This window comes from Aspergillus flavus, chromosome 8, assembly GCF_009017415.1.
Source record: "Aspergillus flavus chromosome 8, complete sequence".
NCBI lineage: Eukaryota > Fungi > Ascomycota > Eurotiomycetes > Eurotiales > Aspergillaceae > Aspergillus > Aspergillus flavus.
In genome coordinates, this window is record NC_092403.1 from 219,028 (window position 1) to 237,044 (window position 18,017).

The following is an 18,017-nucleotide window of genomic DNA, read 5'->3' on the forward strand; positions in this document are numbered from 1 at the left end:
ATAACTGTCTTTCCTTTTTTGGTTGTTGTGTTGAGGTTTCCAATGTCGCTGGTGCATTGTCGGAACCGACTTTTTATCACCGGCCGAATATCCGTCTCCCAGGCTCCCACATCACACTCATACACATCACTGTGATTTTAAATATCACACTACATCTTCAAAACGCTCCAACAAGCATGACATTTGTCGATGATGGCTGTGGGAACGTAATTATGCGTAAATAATTTTTAGTATTATGATTTTTCTCCTGGCGCTCACAGGTATGGAATGTCCCGCTGGTACCAAAGCGGATACGCTTCCTCGCCTCAGGAATGCCCACGGGTATGCCAATCGTTACCATTTATTACTACATACAATAGGTGTAGTAAACCCTGTTAAATCTACTTGGGGATAGTTTAGCGGCCAGCATAATGAAAGATCGATGCTGATCCTATACAAGTGGCGCAATAGCGAGCTATTTGACAAGAACATTAGAGACGTGCTAAGCGACGCCTTGACCCTAGAGTGGAGCCTGGACAAAAATGTCACTCCTTTAGAAAGGCGATATCAAGGGGCTACACATCGAGAGCATACTACAAACCTACTACTTTCTACGATTGTGTACTACTATGACATGGCTGGCTGGGTGCGCATTCGCCATAAACTGCATTTCCGAAGGTATAAGCGGTAGCCCGGGAAGCACCCGCTTCGGTCGTTACTTAGCAAGTACAACTTCTTCTGTATACCTTTTGCCCCTGGTTTTCGTAATTGGCCTTATGTAGTTATTTTCGGCTTTCGCTTATTTATCTATTTGTTTTATTCTTCTTTGGAAAATGCTTGTTTGTGCTTGACCTGGCCCACCCCACTGCGATCGACCGGACTGTTGTATCTAGCTTTAAGATAGGATCTCAATCAGCTTCACATCAATGAAATTTAATAGGAGAGAATAAGCAGCGCCACCTAATTCATCTTCGGCCAGTAGTAATACATTTAGTATGAATTGAAATGGCTTGTTTACTTTCCTTCCTATTTCAATTTATTGCAAGCTTCAAAATGTTTTGGCGCCCGGAGCAAGCCACGCCGCTTCAAGAGGGTCATATCATGACAATGTCAGTCAAAGCCACTGACGTCTGCGCAATATAGATTCTGGTACTTCTGATCCATGTACTTGGGATATGATCATTTAATCTCTGACACCTCGACTACAGTTGACTTTGTCCAGCAAGCAGTTGTTCACATCCGAACTAAGTAATGATGCACCGTCTTCGCTGGCGATCGGTGCTTCCGAATAACTGCCGTCTCTACAGCAATAAGACTTTCCATGATAATTAATTGTACGGGGTATAATAAATTAATTTAAATATTTAGGGCATTTGATCTGCGTTCTTGATTTATTGATATTCGTAGTAGTAATGTGTCACAATTCCATGTCAGACTAAAATATATTGGTCTGACAGGTGGGCTGTTTAGTGCAATGGATGAAAATATATATATTGTGACAACTAGTGTTCTCACAACTACTAATGAACTGGACCATAGATAATGGATGTTCTAGAACTACGTACAGACATTGATACTCATAAGCTATTCCTTACTTTTCATATTTGCTTCTAGCATCTCGTTATCTTGTTACTTTTCTACGGTTGTTTTGTGATTTGTTGTGGTGTTTGTTTTGATCCATCCCTATACTAACAATACGAACTCAACATCAATTTGACAATTACCCAAGCGTAGACTTCAGCAGCTGTTGATCCTCTCTTTCCTCGGCATAACTATTACAAACAAGAATTCCATTACCTTGTTATGCACATTAGTGGTCCAAAACATCGGAACATTCCAATTCCCAATGTGTATCCCTTGCTCCGTGCACTGCGACAAATTGCTGCGAGCATCCGGATGAAACAGCCCCAACAAACCAGACGCTGTGTTCCCTAAGCAGGTGGGGCCTTCAGCTCTTTTGACAGCACGCCACAAGGAAATGGGCGTGGGTGGAAAGTTACCTGACTCGCGAAGGGAGATAGTATCCCTTGACGGAGTGGAATAAGGGGAATCAGATTATGAGAAGGACCTCAGAATATTTTGCTTATCGATAACGGGCGTGGTCACTATTCTGCCACTGAAGGACCTTATTACCGGTAGTGACTGGGACAAATGAGTTTGAACATTGTTATGGTTATTAGGTTGTTTCTTTTGAAGGGCTTACGGGACCCACGGAGTACTGGTAAAGCTGGTAGGTGAAATGTGGTGCCGCAGATGCTTGAAGAGCAGGTTTTTCTCAGCGATCTAGGAATGTCTTGTTGCTCGGACTCAGCTGCCAGAGCACATAGTGATTGTTTATTTTTCGATGTGACATGTCGCGTCGCGTCAATGAGTCTCCACTTTTATAGGGATGTCGAGAACATGGCAACGAAGAAGCATTCACAAGTACCACACAATCGGGACCCTCTACCGTCCCAATGCGCGGCCACCGATTGATCGGCATTCACGACAATACTAGTAGCTAAGTCCTCCTCGATGTCGACAGCTCAGTTTGCGATGACATGTCGGATTGCATTCTGTCCCTCCCATACAACACCTTGCGCGTACATCTTCCCCGTCACATTTATCGCGGCTTGAAAATTACCAATCAGCTCTGGATCGATGGCCAAAAGCATGCCTAACATGAAGATAGCTTCCAAGACCGCCTCTCTCATCCACGATTAGACGTGGCAAGAATTCGTAGACGGTGTGGTCACAGATTTACGTGGCAATACCCCGGGCCTTTGTATCTCATGCTGTATGCGCGTGATTTAAAGATGCCATACGCAGCCCTCGGGGCTAACAGTTTAACGGGACTGACACCAGATTCACTTACAGCAACTGATGCTGGTGCACCGCTGGCATAAAAGAAGTATTTGTTCCCGTCCCCTTCATATCGCGCGAGGGAAGGAAGCGAGTACATCCCGGTAAGGCTCGACCATCTTAGGCTAATATGAGCTGGAATTAGAGGCCGATAGGTAAGAAGCCAAACATCCATCAGTTCTTTGCTCTTAGTTTCCCCGGGACCGTGGACTCTTTCTCTCTTCCTCCGGGCCCTGGTTTCTGTCCGGCGTCCGGATCGTATATCTTACCTACCATTGTAAAACATTCTCCTGGAAAGATGATACCATTCAAAGAGCGCATAGTCAGTCCTGCTCTAGAGCACTTAAGTAACCGATGGCTTGAACCAGTGTGTCCAGCAAGCGGCCTAAAGCCCTGCGGGGGAGCGCCATTTGGGTACACTTTGGTTTACATCTGACTTCAGTAGACGGGCAACTTGGATTGTTATCTACACACGATGAAGATCATAAGAGTTATAATTTGCAGGGTATCTTATCAACCCACTCAGTCGCACGCAAGTCAGCACGAATGGCAGTACATGAGCCATTGGCCTTCCCTTCCAATCAAAGAGTAGCTATTCTTGCTTAATCCCATATCACAGCCAAAGCAACCCCCTCTGTCTTCATACCCCTGCCCACCGATACATGGGCTCAGTTTGTGATCTCCCAACGTAGCACCGTATGAAAGACAACCCTAAAAATGGAAGCATTTTGGTTCGTTATTTTAGTAGCCGCAATAAGTTCCTGCCACACTCGGCACCTGGACGTGGAAGGCCATTGTCGCAATACATGATGTGGTCTTTGCCAGTATTGCCGATGTGTAATTTCCATGTCAGTAAGTGATCGCGAAATTGATAAATAGTGATACTAGTTAGCCTGTTCTGCTTCACTAGAGAATTGAACTCACTGTTAATGCCACATGCGCGCGTGCCAGGTGCAGGCAAACGCGAGGCCGAACAGGGCGGCGAGGGACGGTGATTATGGATCGCATTATGTATGATAGGCTTTTAGCGATATGTATGTAGGAAGATGGCGATGAGGTTATACCAAAATTGGTTGGGGTAGAATTGAAAATGAGAATATAAGTCGTGGCCATACCTAGGGTTTATATAGCCACGTTGGTTGATGAATATATTGTCAAACGGAATATGCGGTATAGGTAACGCATTACTGCAATATGCATGGGGAATTACATCTATCACTATACTAAGTTCTATCAGGCCAGCTTCACGCCCGATACTGTCCATTCACAGGACCTTGCCCTCGTCTGATCTCTCAAATTGAGTTCGTACATCCAGCCATACCTCTTGGCTAGCAGCCACCCAACTGACACTAACGTATTCGGTCTTCGGTTTGTCGATCCCGATGCGCATCAAGGGTTAGCCTAGACCATGGGGACGGCATCCTCTTCCACCTAATAAGAAATGACCATAGAGCTCATCGTACAAGAGCTAGTTACGCAAGTTTCAGTTCAGGTTCTCACGCACAGAATATCATGGGCTGCTTCGCTTCCGAATTTAATCCATTCGATCTTGGAGACGAACACCTCTCTGAAGTATTGCATGAGTAGCGCTCTCCGCATGTACTCGGCAGTGAGAATTCGCGTTGGACAAGGTTGGAGACGGAGATCCCCATGACCTTGGCATTTGCTCTTTTTGTCATTTTAGTCAGCACTAGCAAGTGAGCTGCATCGTTCAAGCCATGAAGTGGCCCTATCCGAACCATGAGCTGATCATATAAAGTGATATTGGCACCAGATCGTCACTGCACAGCAGAATAGTGCGACATGGTAGCAAACAGGACGTTCTGAGCTGGAGCGGTATTCCCTATACGGAAGACCCTCATACTTCCAACGAGCATTGGTTATCTGAGCTTTTTACGCTCTTATAGAAACACTATTTGTCAACACAGGTGTCACGCTTATGTACTGGCCTTTGATCATATTGAATTGAGGAGCTCTGCTGAATCATTGGCTTGTAGCGTAGAGGAAGGAGCAGGTTGTTGTGTCAATGTATACAACACACAAATCGATAGGTCCTGGGGGCCGGTGCCATTGTGCCTATGCGGGGATAGCTATCATGAGCTATAACTGTCTAGCAGAGGATACATTGTTTGTGTCAAACGTTTCCTTCTATGTTTAGCCACGTCTGGTTGACAACACGTTCTATGGTTATTAATACTAAGTTTCTTTTGCGCCAGATTCTTTCGATTGGATAAACATGCCACTTTTTCACCGTCTATTCTCATATGTCATTCGTATTCATGTTGAATGAAATAGTTTAGGACATTGAGTGCTACCTCGAATCTCGCTACTTCAGTCTTGTACCGTCCCGATGCATGCCTAGTTTACCATCATTACCTAGGTTGTATCCAACAATCTCGCTTGTGTCGATGAGATTGAAAAGCACACGCCTGGGAGCCAGACGTTTTGGCTTACTTCGACTTCAATCGAGGATAATTTGCTTGAGCATAGCATACTGGTGATAGGCTTTGGTCGCTGAATCGACGGGCCCACCACAGCCTTGTCATCTAAGTGCTACCTGCATTCGTAGCGCACTGAAGACTACCCATTCTAAAGCATATGCAGACCTCGCGCAAGAAACATTTGCACTCTGATGATGATGCCGTTATCCTTTCCCACCGAATTGAACCTTACAGACCTTGCTGTTATCTTGAGTACCAGCCCGTGATGTGATGAAGTGATCCTGGCATGTGGCAACCCATGGACACTCTCCCGTTCTGTACCACAGCTCTAATATTAACACCCTTGCGCATCATAATGAAACGACAATGGATTCTTCATGATGGTCGGGCGTGGCGGGAGAGCCGAAATGGCTTACATTCCACGGCCCGTGTTCGGTTCTGAAGCGAAGAGATCCGTAATCATAAGGCCTCGCCCCTACATTCTCCAGTGCTCGGGAGGGTGCGTGAATCAGACAACACATGATTCAATTCAGATCATGTTACAGCTACTCCTATTGCCTGAACCGGAGTTATACTATGGTTTCATGACATTTTATCGCCTCGGGAAAGAATTCCGGGTGTAAGAGACCAGACGACGTTTTGAGTTGGTAGTATGACGAGAAAATCGATCGTTTTGTCTCCAGTATCAGGCTGATTCCAAAGCTTAATCACAAGAAATGGAGCCGACTCGGTCAAGAGACGGTTGGGCCTGAGTCGGGCCTTGTATAGCGCCACTTGGGATGCATGAAGTATTTATCCCGAAGGTTATAGGAGGGCCGCTACGATTGTTGCGCTTGGAGATTGGTTAAAAGCTGGTTGAGACACTGTCATGGATCGCTGACTTAGATGGCGGAGATAATATGGGGAAAGCCCCCGGTATCCTATCTTATTTGCTTACTCGAATGAACATGAAATGTATAGCTAGCGACCGGAACCTGTTTCCGGTCACTATTCCTTATCTGATAGGAGAGCATCAGTCTTATAGCAAGAAAGGGAAATAACCACCGAGATGGACATTTCGGTAGGCGTTGCGTTTTCTTTTCGTATCATATTTGAGTATCATGTAAGGACGTGAGCATCAGCTTGTTCTTGTTGACTCTGGAAACGCAAATAACTAACCCCTAGAAATTGGTCAAGCTCGGAGACCAACATTTTCTTACGCTGGCTCCAGTGGAATAAATTTATCCGAAGGCACAACGGCCTTCGGGCGGCATATTCCATGTGGATCTTGGATGAGACTATCTCTAGAGTCGAGGTTATCATTGGCCTATTCAATCTCAAACCCACGGATGCGACAATTGACCGGGTTAGTTTCACCGCGGAAATTAACATGTCTTGGCTTTTGAAGACAATCTGTTTAACAGAAACCGGCCTGACACGTTTACCGTCGACGGATGCTTCATCACGCCGAGTTGCATGGTTTCAATACTGGGATAGTGCGATACTACGGCAGTTATGAAACAGTGCCTGCAATATTCTTTGGCCATAAGCTTAGATAAGGATATGCTCAATTTACCGAGCATGAAGACTCTCGGTAATCGAAGGAGGCTGTGCAGCAAAGACGCTTGGGATGCCAAGGCTTGATCGATTGCGTCGTAAATGTTCTGGCCTCATGTTGTCTCACGGGGTAGAACAACGGAGTCCGATGGAGAAAGGATCCCGCTCCTTAGGGTCCAATGAGCTTGATCTGGGGTTTTATCAGATCCTTCCAGGGACATACTAAGGATCTTGGCGTTCCAAAATTGAAGATCGGCCACCGTCTCATCGAGGACTGGACTGATATGATAGCAAACTATACACCATGGATGTGGTTGATCTTTGGTTCAATTTATGCAAAATATATTAAGCTGTACCCGCTAAGTCAGATTATGGTTCTCTTAGCCTAACGTTTTCAGGTAAGAGCTCTCGTAGAGCTTTGATCCTTCACTCTAATCACACTGTCGCGGACGTATTCCGCCACCATATACTGGATTGGTCATGATTAGCAAGCAGCATTGGCATGCTTGATTCGGGTTCCATGATCACCCTGTGCCATTTAAGTCAGGGCTCGTGTCACGACCCCGTGCCATGCCAAGAAGTGAAACTCGGTGCCATGTGGTCGGGAATGCACCTGGTGACGTCTAACTGAGTGCCGATGATATACCGATCCGGAGCCCGGTCCAGGTAGTGGCGATGGTGTAGTGCTTATAATGGACGTCTTCGCCGGGTAGGTCGTAGTACAAAGGCTGGACTCCCACTTTAACGTTCTTTACAGATTCAACTCAGTCACTCTTTAACAATGCGTTCCACGTTGTTTCTCCTCCCATTCCTTCCCACAGCTCTTGCAACTAGACCTTTCCTCAATGAGCCGGATACTGGGTATGAAAGGCAAAGTATTTTGATGCTACACAAGCTGACTGAAGATTGACCAGCATCGAGGATGTCCTCGGCGACACCCCGGCGGGCACCCTTCCAGACCTAGAACGCATCGTCGGCCTTCCTGATTTCGAATGGGCCGCCAGGCGCTACATGAACGCTTCCTCATACACATACTACCGTAACGGCGCGGCCGGAGAATGGTCTTACAGGAACAACTTGGAGGCCTACGGCCGATTCCGCTTCAAGCCACGCATGCTGGTCGACGTCACCAACATTGAATCCACCCTTCCTACAACCATCCTGGGCCACAACTTCTCCGCCCCTTTCTATATTAGCCCCTGTGCTCGTGGGGGTCTGGCCCATCCCGAAGCCGAGAAGAACTTCGTCAAAGCTGCCTATGAAGAGGATATCCTGTATATCCCATCGCTCTATGCATCGCTCTCCGTCGATGAGATCGCCGCTGCTAAGCCATCCAATGGCTCCCAGACTATTTTCCAGCAAGTGTATCTCACTGAAAATGACACCGAGACGAAACAGCTCTTCGAGAAGGTGGAAAAGCTGGGTAGCAAGGCGATCGTCTTCACCGTCGACTCCGCAGCAGACGGAAACCGTCATCGCGCCGCTCGCTACGGCGTCGGGTCAGCAGACAGCTCATACACCTACATTACCTGGGATTACTACAAGAAGCTCCAGAACATGACTTCATTGCCTGTCGTCCTGAAGGGCATTCAGTCCGTCGAGGATGTTAAGCTGGCCGTTGCACACGGCGCCCCGGCCGTTATTCTTTCTAACCACGGTGGACGTCAGCTCGACGGTACCCCATCGCCTCTTGAAATTGCTCTTGAGATTCACGAGGAGGCCCCGGAGCTCTTCGAGCAGATCGAAATCTATGCAGATGGTGGTGTTCGGTATGGCGCGGACGTTCTGAAACTACTTGCACTGGGTGTTAGGGCTGTCGGTCTCGGTCGTCCGTTTATGTTTGCGAACACGTACGGTGTCGAGGGAGTTAAACATGCGATTCAACTTCTCAAGCATGAGATTGCCATTGATGCTGGTAATCTTGGTGTGGGCGATTTGAAGAAGCTGGATGCTTCTTATGTGAGTTTCTAGTTCCATTCCCTGGCCTTACTGGGTGTTGTCTGTACTAATGGGTGTAGGTCAAATGGACAAACAATGGCTGGTATAGCTGAATGGGGACTCTTGGGACTACCGGCATTTGACAAGGGGTCAGGGGAGACTAAGCAATGGTCAGCTACGGCCTTAACTTAAATTTGTATAATATTTATTGGCAGAGGCTGAGAGAAGCAAAGAGCAATGTTTGTAATTTGAACAGTCATTGAGAGCTCACGTCTTCTATACCATCAGTCATGGCAGTTCAGATCGCAATTCCTAGTCTTTGTAACGAGGCTCATATCGATTTCTAGGAACCCGAGTGACTTTGTACATATGCGACCTTGCTACAAGGATAATTCTCTAGATGCCGTTGTAGGTATACCTTTAGTCTTAATCCTACGGCCTCCGCATAAGGAATGGGCACGCAATCTGCTGCATTCTCGAGCTGAAGACAACCTATAACAGATGGCCACTGACCGGAAAGAATATGCTGATCACAGTCGTCATGCCTGGGATAATTGTGGTCAGCGTTACATTGCATCCAGCTCAGTATGGTAGTCCATGGTCTGTCCACAGTGATGTGTGTGGGTAGAAGAATGTAGCATAAAATGAAGGTTGTGCTACCAGCAGGGATTAAATTCGCGACCGCAAGAACTCTGCCGGTACGCCTCTTTGTTTCCCCTCCACCGACCATTCTTCCTTCTTTCAAGCTCCCAATCTCAATACCCATCCGTACTAGCCAAACAGTCTCTGACCCCCCTTCAGCAGAATTTTAAATGACTACCTCTCCAAAATTCCGAATCCGAGACGCTGGGGCCGTGGAAGGTGACGACCAGTTCGTTGTCGCAGCCTTTGACGCAGTCATCCCGTACTTAACCTCGATCGGAAGTCATGAGCAGTGGGGGACAATACCCTTTTCGCACCGCGAAGGCTGGGTCGATGAGACTGTACAGCAGATAGGGGATTCCTCAAAGAGTTCTGCCTTCCAGGGCGACCAAAATAAGAATGGCGTTTTACGTATCTTCATCGTCGAGAAAGAGTGCAACGCAGACGGTCCAGAGTATTTCGATCGTCCGCTGGCGCATTATCGAGTCTCGTCCGACCGTCGAAGATATCTCTCTGTTGGCTTTGCGTTCGTGCGGGAAAACTGGATCCCGGGCTATATTGAGTCGCAGAAGCATCTGCAGATACCGGAGGCTGAACGGGAGAACAACATCTACCTCGAAGTCATGGTTACGGATTGTCGGGTTGGTTCATTGCGCCGTGGAGCGGGAAGTGCTTTGATCCAGGGGATTCGAGACTATGGCCGCAAGAAGCAGAAGAAGGCTTTTTGGTTGGATGGTTGGGCTGGGAATGATAAGAAGCTGGTTCAGTGAGTGCCTCTACTGCTGTAGCTACCATCAATTGCTCATTTGAAACCAGTTACTATGAGAACCAAGGCTTCCAGGTGGTCGGAGACTTTAGCCTGCCAAGAGCGAATAAGGCGCCATGGGTAGGGACGCTGATGCGGATGGATATTTAGATCGATTCTCCCAACATGCCAAGAATCATGTATTCAGCCCTGTATCATCTCGGAGAAATTAAAAATGTTTCAGAATACCTGGTTACATGCAAATCCTCCAATCGGCGCAACATTTCCAGCAAGTTGCCGAGAGTCGGACGCCGGCAGATTTGCGGAAAACAGGAACGTCTACCTTAACCCTAATTTCAATTCTTCAGAGAATCCACCAATAATCACCTAGTACACCTCCCCCCATGGTTCATACACTGCCTGACAAGGCTTGTCGATGAATGCCGGAAGTGGATAAATATCAGCAGACGATCGTCCGGTCTCCTGCTCGATCAGAGTATCAGCTCCAACTACGTTCAACATGAAGTTTGCTTTGCTATCCGGTGTCGCCGCGGGACTTTTACCCGTTGTAAGCGCAGTCAGTGTCTCTGGTGCTGCAGAGGGTTTCGCCAAAGGTGTGACTGGCGGTGGCTCTGCTGCTGCCGTGTATCCTACCACTACAGATGAGCTAGTGTCCTATCTGGGTGATTCGTCTCCTCGTGTCATTGTCCTGGACCGCACGTGAGTATTGTATTGTGGAAATACCAAACCCCTGAACCTAATCACAATACTAGGTTTGATTTTACTGGCACCGAGGGTACCACTACGGCCACTGGGTGTGCACCGTGGGGAACTGCTGCGGCCTGTCAACTTGCCATCAACCAGAATGACTGGTGCACCAACTATCAACCTGATGCCCCTTCGGTGTCCGTCACATAGTAAGTATTGACTTTAGACAGATGATGAGTATCTCTGCTTAAGTGACGACAGCGACAATGCCGGTATACTCGGAATAACGGTCGCCTCCGACAAGACTATCCTCGGTTCGGGCTCCAGTGGTGTCATCAAAGGCAAAGGCCTTCGAATTGTTAGCGGTGCAAGCAACATCATCATCCAGTACTTACAGTCCCTTGTCTACTGGTGTATCCACCTCTAATATAATCCAGAAACATTGCCATCACAGATCTAAACCCCAAGTACGTGTGGGGAGGCGATGCCATTACCCTAAACGATGCGGATATGGTCTGGATTGACCACGTTACGGTCCGTATTTTATCCCCAGCTGAACACCGCGGAGCCTTATACTGATCCTCCTCCCAGACTGCCCGTATTGGCCGTCAGCATCTCGTCCTTGGAAACGACGCCGACAATCGCGTGACCGTGTCTAACAGCTACTTCAACGGTGTTTCGGACTACAGCGCCACGTGCGACGGATACGCATACTGGGGCATCTACTTCGCTGGCTCCAGCGACCTCATCACCTTTAAAGGCAACTACATCCATCACTTTAGCGGTCGCAGTCCCAAGGTCCAGGAGAACACCCTTCTTCATGCTGTTCGTCTACCTTCACCTTCCCTTGTATTGGACCCGCACTAACACTGATCAGGTCAACAACTACTGGTACGACTCGACCGGCCATGCCTTCGAGATCGGGGCGGGCGGCTACGTCCTTGCAGAGGGCAACGTCTTCCAGAACATCGACACCCCCGTACAGTCGCCGATTGAGGGACAACTATTTACATCGCCCGACACGAACACCAACACTGTCTGCGCCACATACCTCGGTCGGAACTGCGAGGTCAATGGGTTTGGTAGCTCGGGCACTTTCAGTCAAGCAGACACAGCCTTCCTGGTGAACTTTGAGGGCAAGAATATCGCGTCGGCTTCGCCGTATGCCGATGCGCAGAGCTCGGTGCCAAGCAGCGCTGGACAGGGAAATCTTTGAATATCATGCCATGTGAGACTTAGCGGCCTTTTGGAGTATTTTGTCTCTTGGTCGGTATCGTCTTCTTTCTGTCACTATGTGTACATATCTCGTTCTCTACCTAGTCCGACGGTATCCCGAAATATAGTTAGCTTCTCTCCATAGTCATGTTTTGTGGGAGGGCTTACTGACCCGTCACGGGGCAACAACCCCAGGAGATTTCCGTCGGCTAAGATCATCAGCCCAGAACTTTAGCCACACACCCCTTCATGCTATATCTTAGGGCTGTCGCGAGCATTCAAGGCTGCAAATTGACTCCTCATCTCCTAACGTTATGGTATACCTTTTTTTCTAATTGTCTTTCATACATAACTCGTGACTATGGAGCCAGTCACTGAGTCTCGCGATCGGTACAATCTCCGCAAAGAACTTACCCTCATGGAAAGGGATATCAAAGCCCTGGAAGAGGCGAATACACATACCTTGGACCAAAGCGTTCTGCACCAGTGCAGAGTTCGAGCTCTACCTCTGACCCCTGATGCCGACGACTCGCTCACACCAAAGTTTTTCACTTCTTTTGCCCCCAAAGACATGCCAGAGCCAACATAAGAATATGTCGACAGAGAATACAACACCGACAGACTAGCTCTGTCCAGTGAATGCGGGCGACTAATCTACATTTACCTTCAGTCATACGTTCGCAAGTTGATGATCGACTTCCCAGAGATCCGACGAATGTGGTCAAGCAATCAGTAAGTCCCCGGTACTACCCCTTGTTCAAATATTCCTTCACTCACAGTGTCTCCAGGATCGGCGACTACAATTTTCCTAATCTATACCGGATGCTTGAGCCTGAGTTTGGCACATTATCGATATTCCATGTTGCTAAGGCCTCCAAGCCGCATATTAAACGTATCATGCACAACGACCTTGGTGTAGATGATAGTCATCTGCTTCGCGGGGAAGTATTGACCGTCATCCGGATCATGTTGGGTCAACTGAAGCAGAACGTGTTTGTCAGTGAGATGGTCGCACCGGTAACCTGACCTCCTTCTGAGCATCCTCAATAGAAAGGCTGATTATGATGTTGTCAGGTCCTACTCTTTTCTCTGAATCGACGGCATCCACGTGTTATTGAGGCATACTTTGATGGCCTGGAGCTGTTGGTACGCCGTACTAAGCCCTATGATTTTACGTTCTTGAATGCAGCTGGGTTCAAGACCTTTGCACAATGGCTCCTGGGAAACCCTATAGGTGATACGTTCAAAAGGACGGACCAGACGTATGGATCAATCATGGGCTGAGGGTACCTGGGTTATGGTGTTTCCAGAGTTCTACGGTCTTTGGATGGTTTCATACTTTTCGTTTCTGTGCTTTGGGGTTTCATTATAGCGAGGGCACTTTTCATATGCTCTATATCCGCTTCAACCTACACGATAATTCTCATTCACCATTCTTACAACCCGTTTTATACTCAGCTGCCCTTTATTAGAAGGCAGGCATATCGTACAGTATGAAATAGTATCAGATAAGCAATCCGGGATCGCTCAGGCCACACAGTTCTGTGCTTATCCCACGCTTTGTGGCCGCTCAGTGAGCCAAAAGCGGCGCCAAATCGGGCCGAAAGCGGGAAGGGAAAGAGTACCTCCTGTCAGTATCCGTACTATCTATTAAGGTGGCCCTTATCGTGGGGGTGTTTTTCTCCACACTTCCTCGGTCGGATTTACCCCGAGACGAGGGGTGAGTTGCCGAGGACGAGAGACTTCACTGGGAACTCTTCTTTGCATCTCTTCCTCACTCCTACAATCTCCTCAACCTTCAAAGATCAAAAGTTCACCATGGCCTTGAACGTTGCGCTCCGTACCTCCCTCGCACGCCAATCGACGGCGTACGGCTTCTGGCTTACGTGCGTACTCCTTCCCCGCATTCCACCATGCGTGTATTTCCTCGAGCTCGTGCTCCCTCAAAGCGTCAGGGAGAGCCTGCAAAGTTGCCAGAATTGACTAAAATCTCAAAAACACTTTGTTGACACCCAACTAACTCGCAATTGCAAAATACAGCGTCCCCAGCGCCCCCGTCGCCCGAACCATCCTCCGCGCTGCAACCGCCTCGCCGGTCGAGGCTTTCAGCTGGGTCCTCGTCGATGCAGAGCACGGATTGATCACAGACAGAGACTACTACGACGTACGTTTTGTTATATTCCAGTTCTCACACTAGCTAACCAGAACATGTAGCTCACAACAGCGATCGCCGCAGAAGGCGCCAGCCCCATCATCCGCGTACCCTGGCAAGAAGAGTGGATGATCAAGCGTGCTCTGGATTCTGGCGCTCATGGAGTTCTGACTCCTATGTGTCACTCAGTGGTGAGTCATGCACTTCTTCCTGAGTGATCGATGGCGATGCGGGGGGGCGATTTGCGTCAATGCGTACGTGTGATCTGAGTGGCTAATTTTGTACCCTTCCTGGGTTAATAGGAGGATGCCCGCCGTATTGTGAGATACTGCAAGTACCCGCCCGTCGGTTGCAGAGGCTATGGGCCGCTGTATGCGCCCCACGCTTTCCCCGGTGTCCAGGCCGGAGCTCAGTATGATGACAACGCCGATCAAAACTTGATGGTCATGGTCCAGATTGAGTCCAGGTCCGGTCTGGACAGCGTAGAGGAAATCGCAAAGGTGGAGGGATTGGATGTGCTTCTGATCGGTAGGTTTATCAAGGCTTGCGACTCATCTCACAACGAGGAACCCAGTGAAGCATGGGGTGCTTAAGACATGTGCTAATATTTCCCCAGGCCCCTTCGATCTCGCAAAACAGATCGGCGTCGTCCGCGGCGGAGACGAGCACACGGCGGCTATTGATCGCATTCTGAAGGCCGCCAAGTCTGCCGGAAAGAAGGCGGCGATCTTCTGCACAAGTGGTGAGCAGGCCCGCCAATATGCCGAACAAGGCTTCGACATGGTATCAGTCATCACCGACCAGGGTGCTATGGGAGATGCTATGGTGCAGTCTCTGTCGGCTGCACAGGGCCGCGACGCGGACAACAAGCCCCGGGATGGGTACTGAGTTGTCATTGATCCTGGTAATGCTTGTTGAACTGCTGGTTGGCTATTGCATACTAGGAAGATATCCGGAACGCGTTATTTATTTACTTATCAATGTATATATTGCGATGAAATGCTTCCGATTCCTTGGATCCTAGATTAGGGCTACACTTACTACTTACTCCATAGATCGTCGCTCTTTGCTAGCAATGGCTGGTGCATAAGTTGGACTGCATCCTCTCTGGATTTCCACCACACAAGAAACATAGCGTACGACATAATACGGTTATGTGCCTCTTAATATGCTCTGATCATCATATAAACTGACATGAGGAGTAGTGGCCTCTACACCTGGATCTAGTTAGGGTTTATGTTTTATTTTTATTTTTTTCGTTACATAACTGGTACCTCAGGCATCAATATCATATTGGCATTTGAAGGGAATGAAGGCATCAAAGAGCCTGTGATTGGTTATAACACATTCTATGAGATGGGTGATGAGGAAAGGTCTCCTTTTCCAATATTTGAAAAAGATTCACGTCTGATCACGTTGACTGAAGTTTACAAAGTACCGGACAGAAAGCAATCCATCCCGGATTCCTTTTCCATCTATTCGAAAACATGGTCCAGACACATTCCAAAAGCCACAATTCATAGTTCCTAGAGAATCCCACCTAAGTATAGAAGGGGTTGTGGTAAAATGATACGTCTCCTGCACCATTACATCATCCGCGAACTGCGCATCCCGATCTCGTGGTTGACAGCTGCAGCGCATCGATCGATCGTACTATACATTCATTCGTTGTGGTCGATCGGTTCATACTTTAAAAGCAAAGGTTGCCTTCAGCTACCTGGAAATGGGTCAGAACGCGACAGTCCAGAAGCGATCTTTGGACATATCATGAGGGCGTATAGGAGTCCTCGGGGTATAAAACAGAATGGACTCCACGGTTCGTTCCAAGCGCTGAACAAACCGGCGTCATGGAAAGATACACCTGCTTCGACGCAGACTCTCTGCGATCATACAGCTCTACCGTCGCATTGGATGAGTATCCCCCGTCAAAGTAAGCGCTTTTTCCACGCAATTCCTAGACCAAAACTGACCGGCACCATAACAGTCCTCCCGAAGAGCTCATTACATCCTTTCCACGTCCCCCAAGTGGCGCGCGCAACCTCGATAACGTAGCAGCTAATAGCCCACGAGCTTCCATCAAAACACTGCGCAGAAATTATATGGTCCATGAACTGCCACTCCTGCAAGAACCAAATCCTTGGGATGGGTCGGACCAATTCCATCCCGTCCAAGAAGCTGGCTGCTCATATGACCTGATCGTCCCTTTTGACGACTCCTGCAAGACACCTCTGCACAGTTTGGAGGGTCTCGCAGATATCATGTTCTCTCCGGAGCACATGTTATCCATCCTGAACAACCCCCGATATCTGGCGCGCTTTCGCGAGTTCCTGCTTGAAGAGCGCCCGCGGTCGCTTGAGTTACTGACATACTACTTGAATACACGTAAGGCGCTAAAGGCACTCGAGTACGTCAACGCTCTGGTCAGATGTGCCGTCGACTTACCTCCATCAGCGATCACGGTCACGGAACAGGTTGGAGAAAGCTGCAATCCCGCCTTGCAGCGTCGTGTCCACGAAGCGCTCCAAGCACTCACAGATGAAGAGCTTCCTGCTTTCATCACCTCGCGCTGCATTGGGATTACGAGTAGGGTGGTTGAGGAGCGCGTCCGAGGAACCCTCCCGCGCAAATTTCAGGGGACTTCCGATGCGCTGGCTGAGGTCTTCTGCCTGACCGATCCGTCAAGACGGGATAATCCTATTATTTTTGCTTCGGAAGGTATGTTCCTGATCGAGGTGGTTCGCTGATGTAGGGTGGATGTTAATGGAGCGGCAAACAGAGTTCCATCGCACTACGCAGTACGGCATGGATTATGTTCTCGGTCGCAATTGTCGGTTTCTCCAGGGTCCCAAGACAAACCCGAACAGTGTGAGGAGAATCAGAGAGGCCATAATAGCAGGAAGGCATCACTCAGAACTCTTCCTCAACTAGTGAGCTCACGGCATTCATGTATGACATTGCACGGGACTCAAGGTTACTAACTATACGACAGTCGCCGTGACGGCTCCCCCTTCATGAATCTCCTTCAATGCGCTCCCCTCTGTGACAGTCAAGGTACAGTCCGGTACTTTATTGGCGCCCAGATCGATGTGTCCGGCCTAGCCATGGAAGGTGCGCAGATGGACTCGCTGTGCGCTTTGTTAGACAAGCAGAAAAACGGGGAGGCAGGGGCCGATGCCGAAGACGGAGAGATGAAGGAGGACGTTCGTCCAGACAAGTTTCGTGAACTCAGTGAATTATTCAGTCCACGAGAGCTGAGTGTGGTACACCAGGTAGGAGGCAATCTTTTCAAGCCTATCCCTGCAGTGTTCGATCGCTATGGGAAAGGCCATAGTCGCACCTGGTCAACGGCGGATACAGTGGAGATGGAGGCTATACGCGAGAGAGATATTAAAACGGCGTTGTTCCGGGGGTCGTTAACAGGCGTTTACGAAAATGTAAGTCTTTCCTGTCAGGCCTCCGATTCCCAGGCCTTTTTACCTCTCAGGCCGTCCTCGTGCTAATTATTCTAGTACCTCCTTGTTCGGCCGTACCCGTCCCTCCGGATCTTGTTTACTTCGCCAGCTCTCCAGATCCCCGGCATTCTCCAGTCCTCTTTCTTGTCACGTATTGGCGGCAGCCCATTAGTACGGGAACAATTGCTAGATGCATTTATGGCCGGGCGTAGTGTTACTGCGCGCGTTAAATGGGTAACGAGATTTAATCCCCAGGGGAGAGATCGATGGGTTCATTGTACGCCGTTGCTAGCAAGTAATGGTGAAGTTGGTGTTTGGATGGTGATTGTTGTGGATGATGATTGACTGGTTCATGTATACTATTCTCA

The 18,017-nt window shown here is 48.6% G+C and overlaps 7 protein-coding genes across 7 annotated transcripts; 6 read left to right on the forward strand and 1 right to left on the reverse strand.

Moving 5' to 3' along the window:
* Positions 1-3,989: 3,989 nt before the first annotated feature.
* Positions 3,990-4,419, reverse strand: F9C07_2286947 (uncharacterized protein; the record flags this gene model as incomplete). Its single annotated transcript, XM_071510864.1, has 2 exons — positions 3,990-4,169; positions 4,325-4,419. The coding sequence occupies 2 exons, from the start codon at positions 4,417-4,419 to the stop codon at positions 4,085-4,087; spliced, it is 180 nt and encodes a 59-aa protein (XP_071367184.1). The 3' UTR covers positions 3,990-4,084.
* Positions 4,420-7,578: 3,159 nt separating this feature from the next.
* On the forward strand, positions 7,579-9,000 carry F9C07_12235 (S-2-hydroxy-acid oxidase; the record flags this gene model as incomplete). Its single annotated transcript, XM_041295642.2, has 3 exons — positions 7,579-7,658; positions 7,712-8,756; positions 8,816-9,000. 3 exons carry the CDS (start codon positions 7,579-7,581, stop codon positions 8,846-8,848), a joined length of 1,158 nt encoding a protein of 385 aa, XP_041151685.2. The 3' UTR covers positions 8,849-9,000.
* A 547-nt stretch (positions 9,001-9,547) lies between these two features.
* On the forward strand, positions 9,548-10,293 carry F9C07_12236 (uncharacterized protein; the record flags this gene model as incomplete). The annotated part of the gene is made up of 2 exons (XM_041295641.1): positions 9,548-10,143; positions 10,194-10,293. 2 exons carry the CDS (start codon positions 9,548-9,550, stop codon positions 10,291-10,293), a joined length of 696 nt encoding a protein of 231 aa, XP_041151684.1.
* Positions 10,294-10,642: 349 nt separating this feature from the next.
* F9C07_12237 (putative pectin lyase A) lies at positions 10,643-12,046 on the forward strand (the record flags this gene model as incomplete). Its single annotated transcript, XM_041295640.1, has 6 exons — positions 10,643-10,842; positions 10,896-11,039; positions 11,092-11,217; positions 11,268-11,364; positions 11,422-11,655; positions 11,708-12,046. The coding sequence occupies 6 exons, from the start codon at positions 10,643-10,645 to the stop codon at positions 12,044-12,046; spliced, it is 1,140 nt and encodes a 379-aa protein (XP_041151683.1).
* A 360-nt stretch (positions 12,047-12,406) lies between these two features.
* On the forward strand, positions 12,407-13,329 carry F9C07_12238 (uncharacterized protein; the record flags this gene model as incomplete). Its single annotated transcript, XM_041295638.2, has 3 exons — positions 12,407-12,588; positions 12,750-13,062; positions 13,120-13,329. 3 exons carry the CDS (start codon positions 12,407-12,409, stop codon positions 13,327-13,329), a joined length of 705 nt encoding a protein of 234 aa, XP_041151682.2.
* Positions 13,330-13,863: 534 nt separating this feature from the next.
* F9C07_12239 (putative 4-hydroxy-2-oxovalerate aldolase) lies at positions 13,864-15,085 on the forward strand (the record flags this gene model as incomplete). The annotated part of the gene is made up of 5 exons (XM_071507795.1): positions 13,864-13,931; positions 14,086-14,209; positions 14,260-14,388; positions 14,500-14,782; positions 14,814-15,085. 5 exons carry the CDS (start codon positions 13,864-13,866, stop codon positions 15,083-15,085), a joined length of 876 nt encoding a protein of 291 aa, XP_071367185.1.
* Positions 15,086-16,044: 959 nt separating this feature from the next.
* Positions 16,045-17,994, forward strand: F9C07_2110302 (uncharacterized protein; the record flags this gene model as incomplete). The annotated part of the gene is made up of 5 exons (XM_041295636.2): positions 16,045-16,127; positions 16,182-16,912; positions 16,974-17,124; positions 17,187-17,631; positions 17,707-17,994. The coding sequence occupies 5 exons, from the start codon at positions 16,045-16,047 to the stop codon at positions 17,992-17,994; spliced, it is 1,698 nt and encodes a 565-aa protein (XP_041151680.2).
* Between the last annotated feature and the right edge of the window lie 23 nt (positions 17,995-18,017).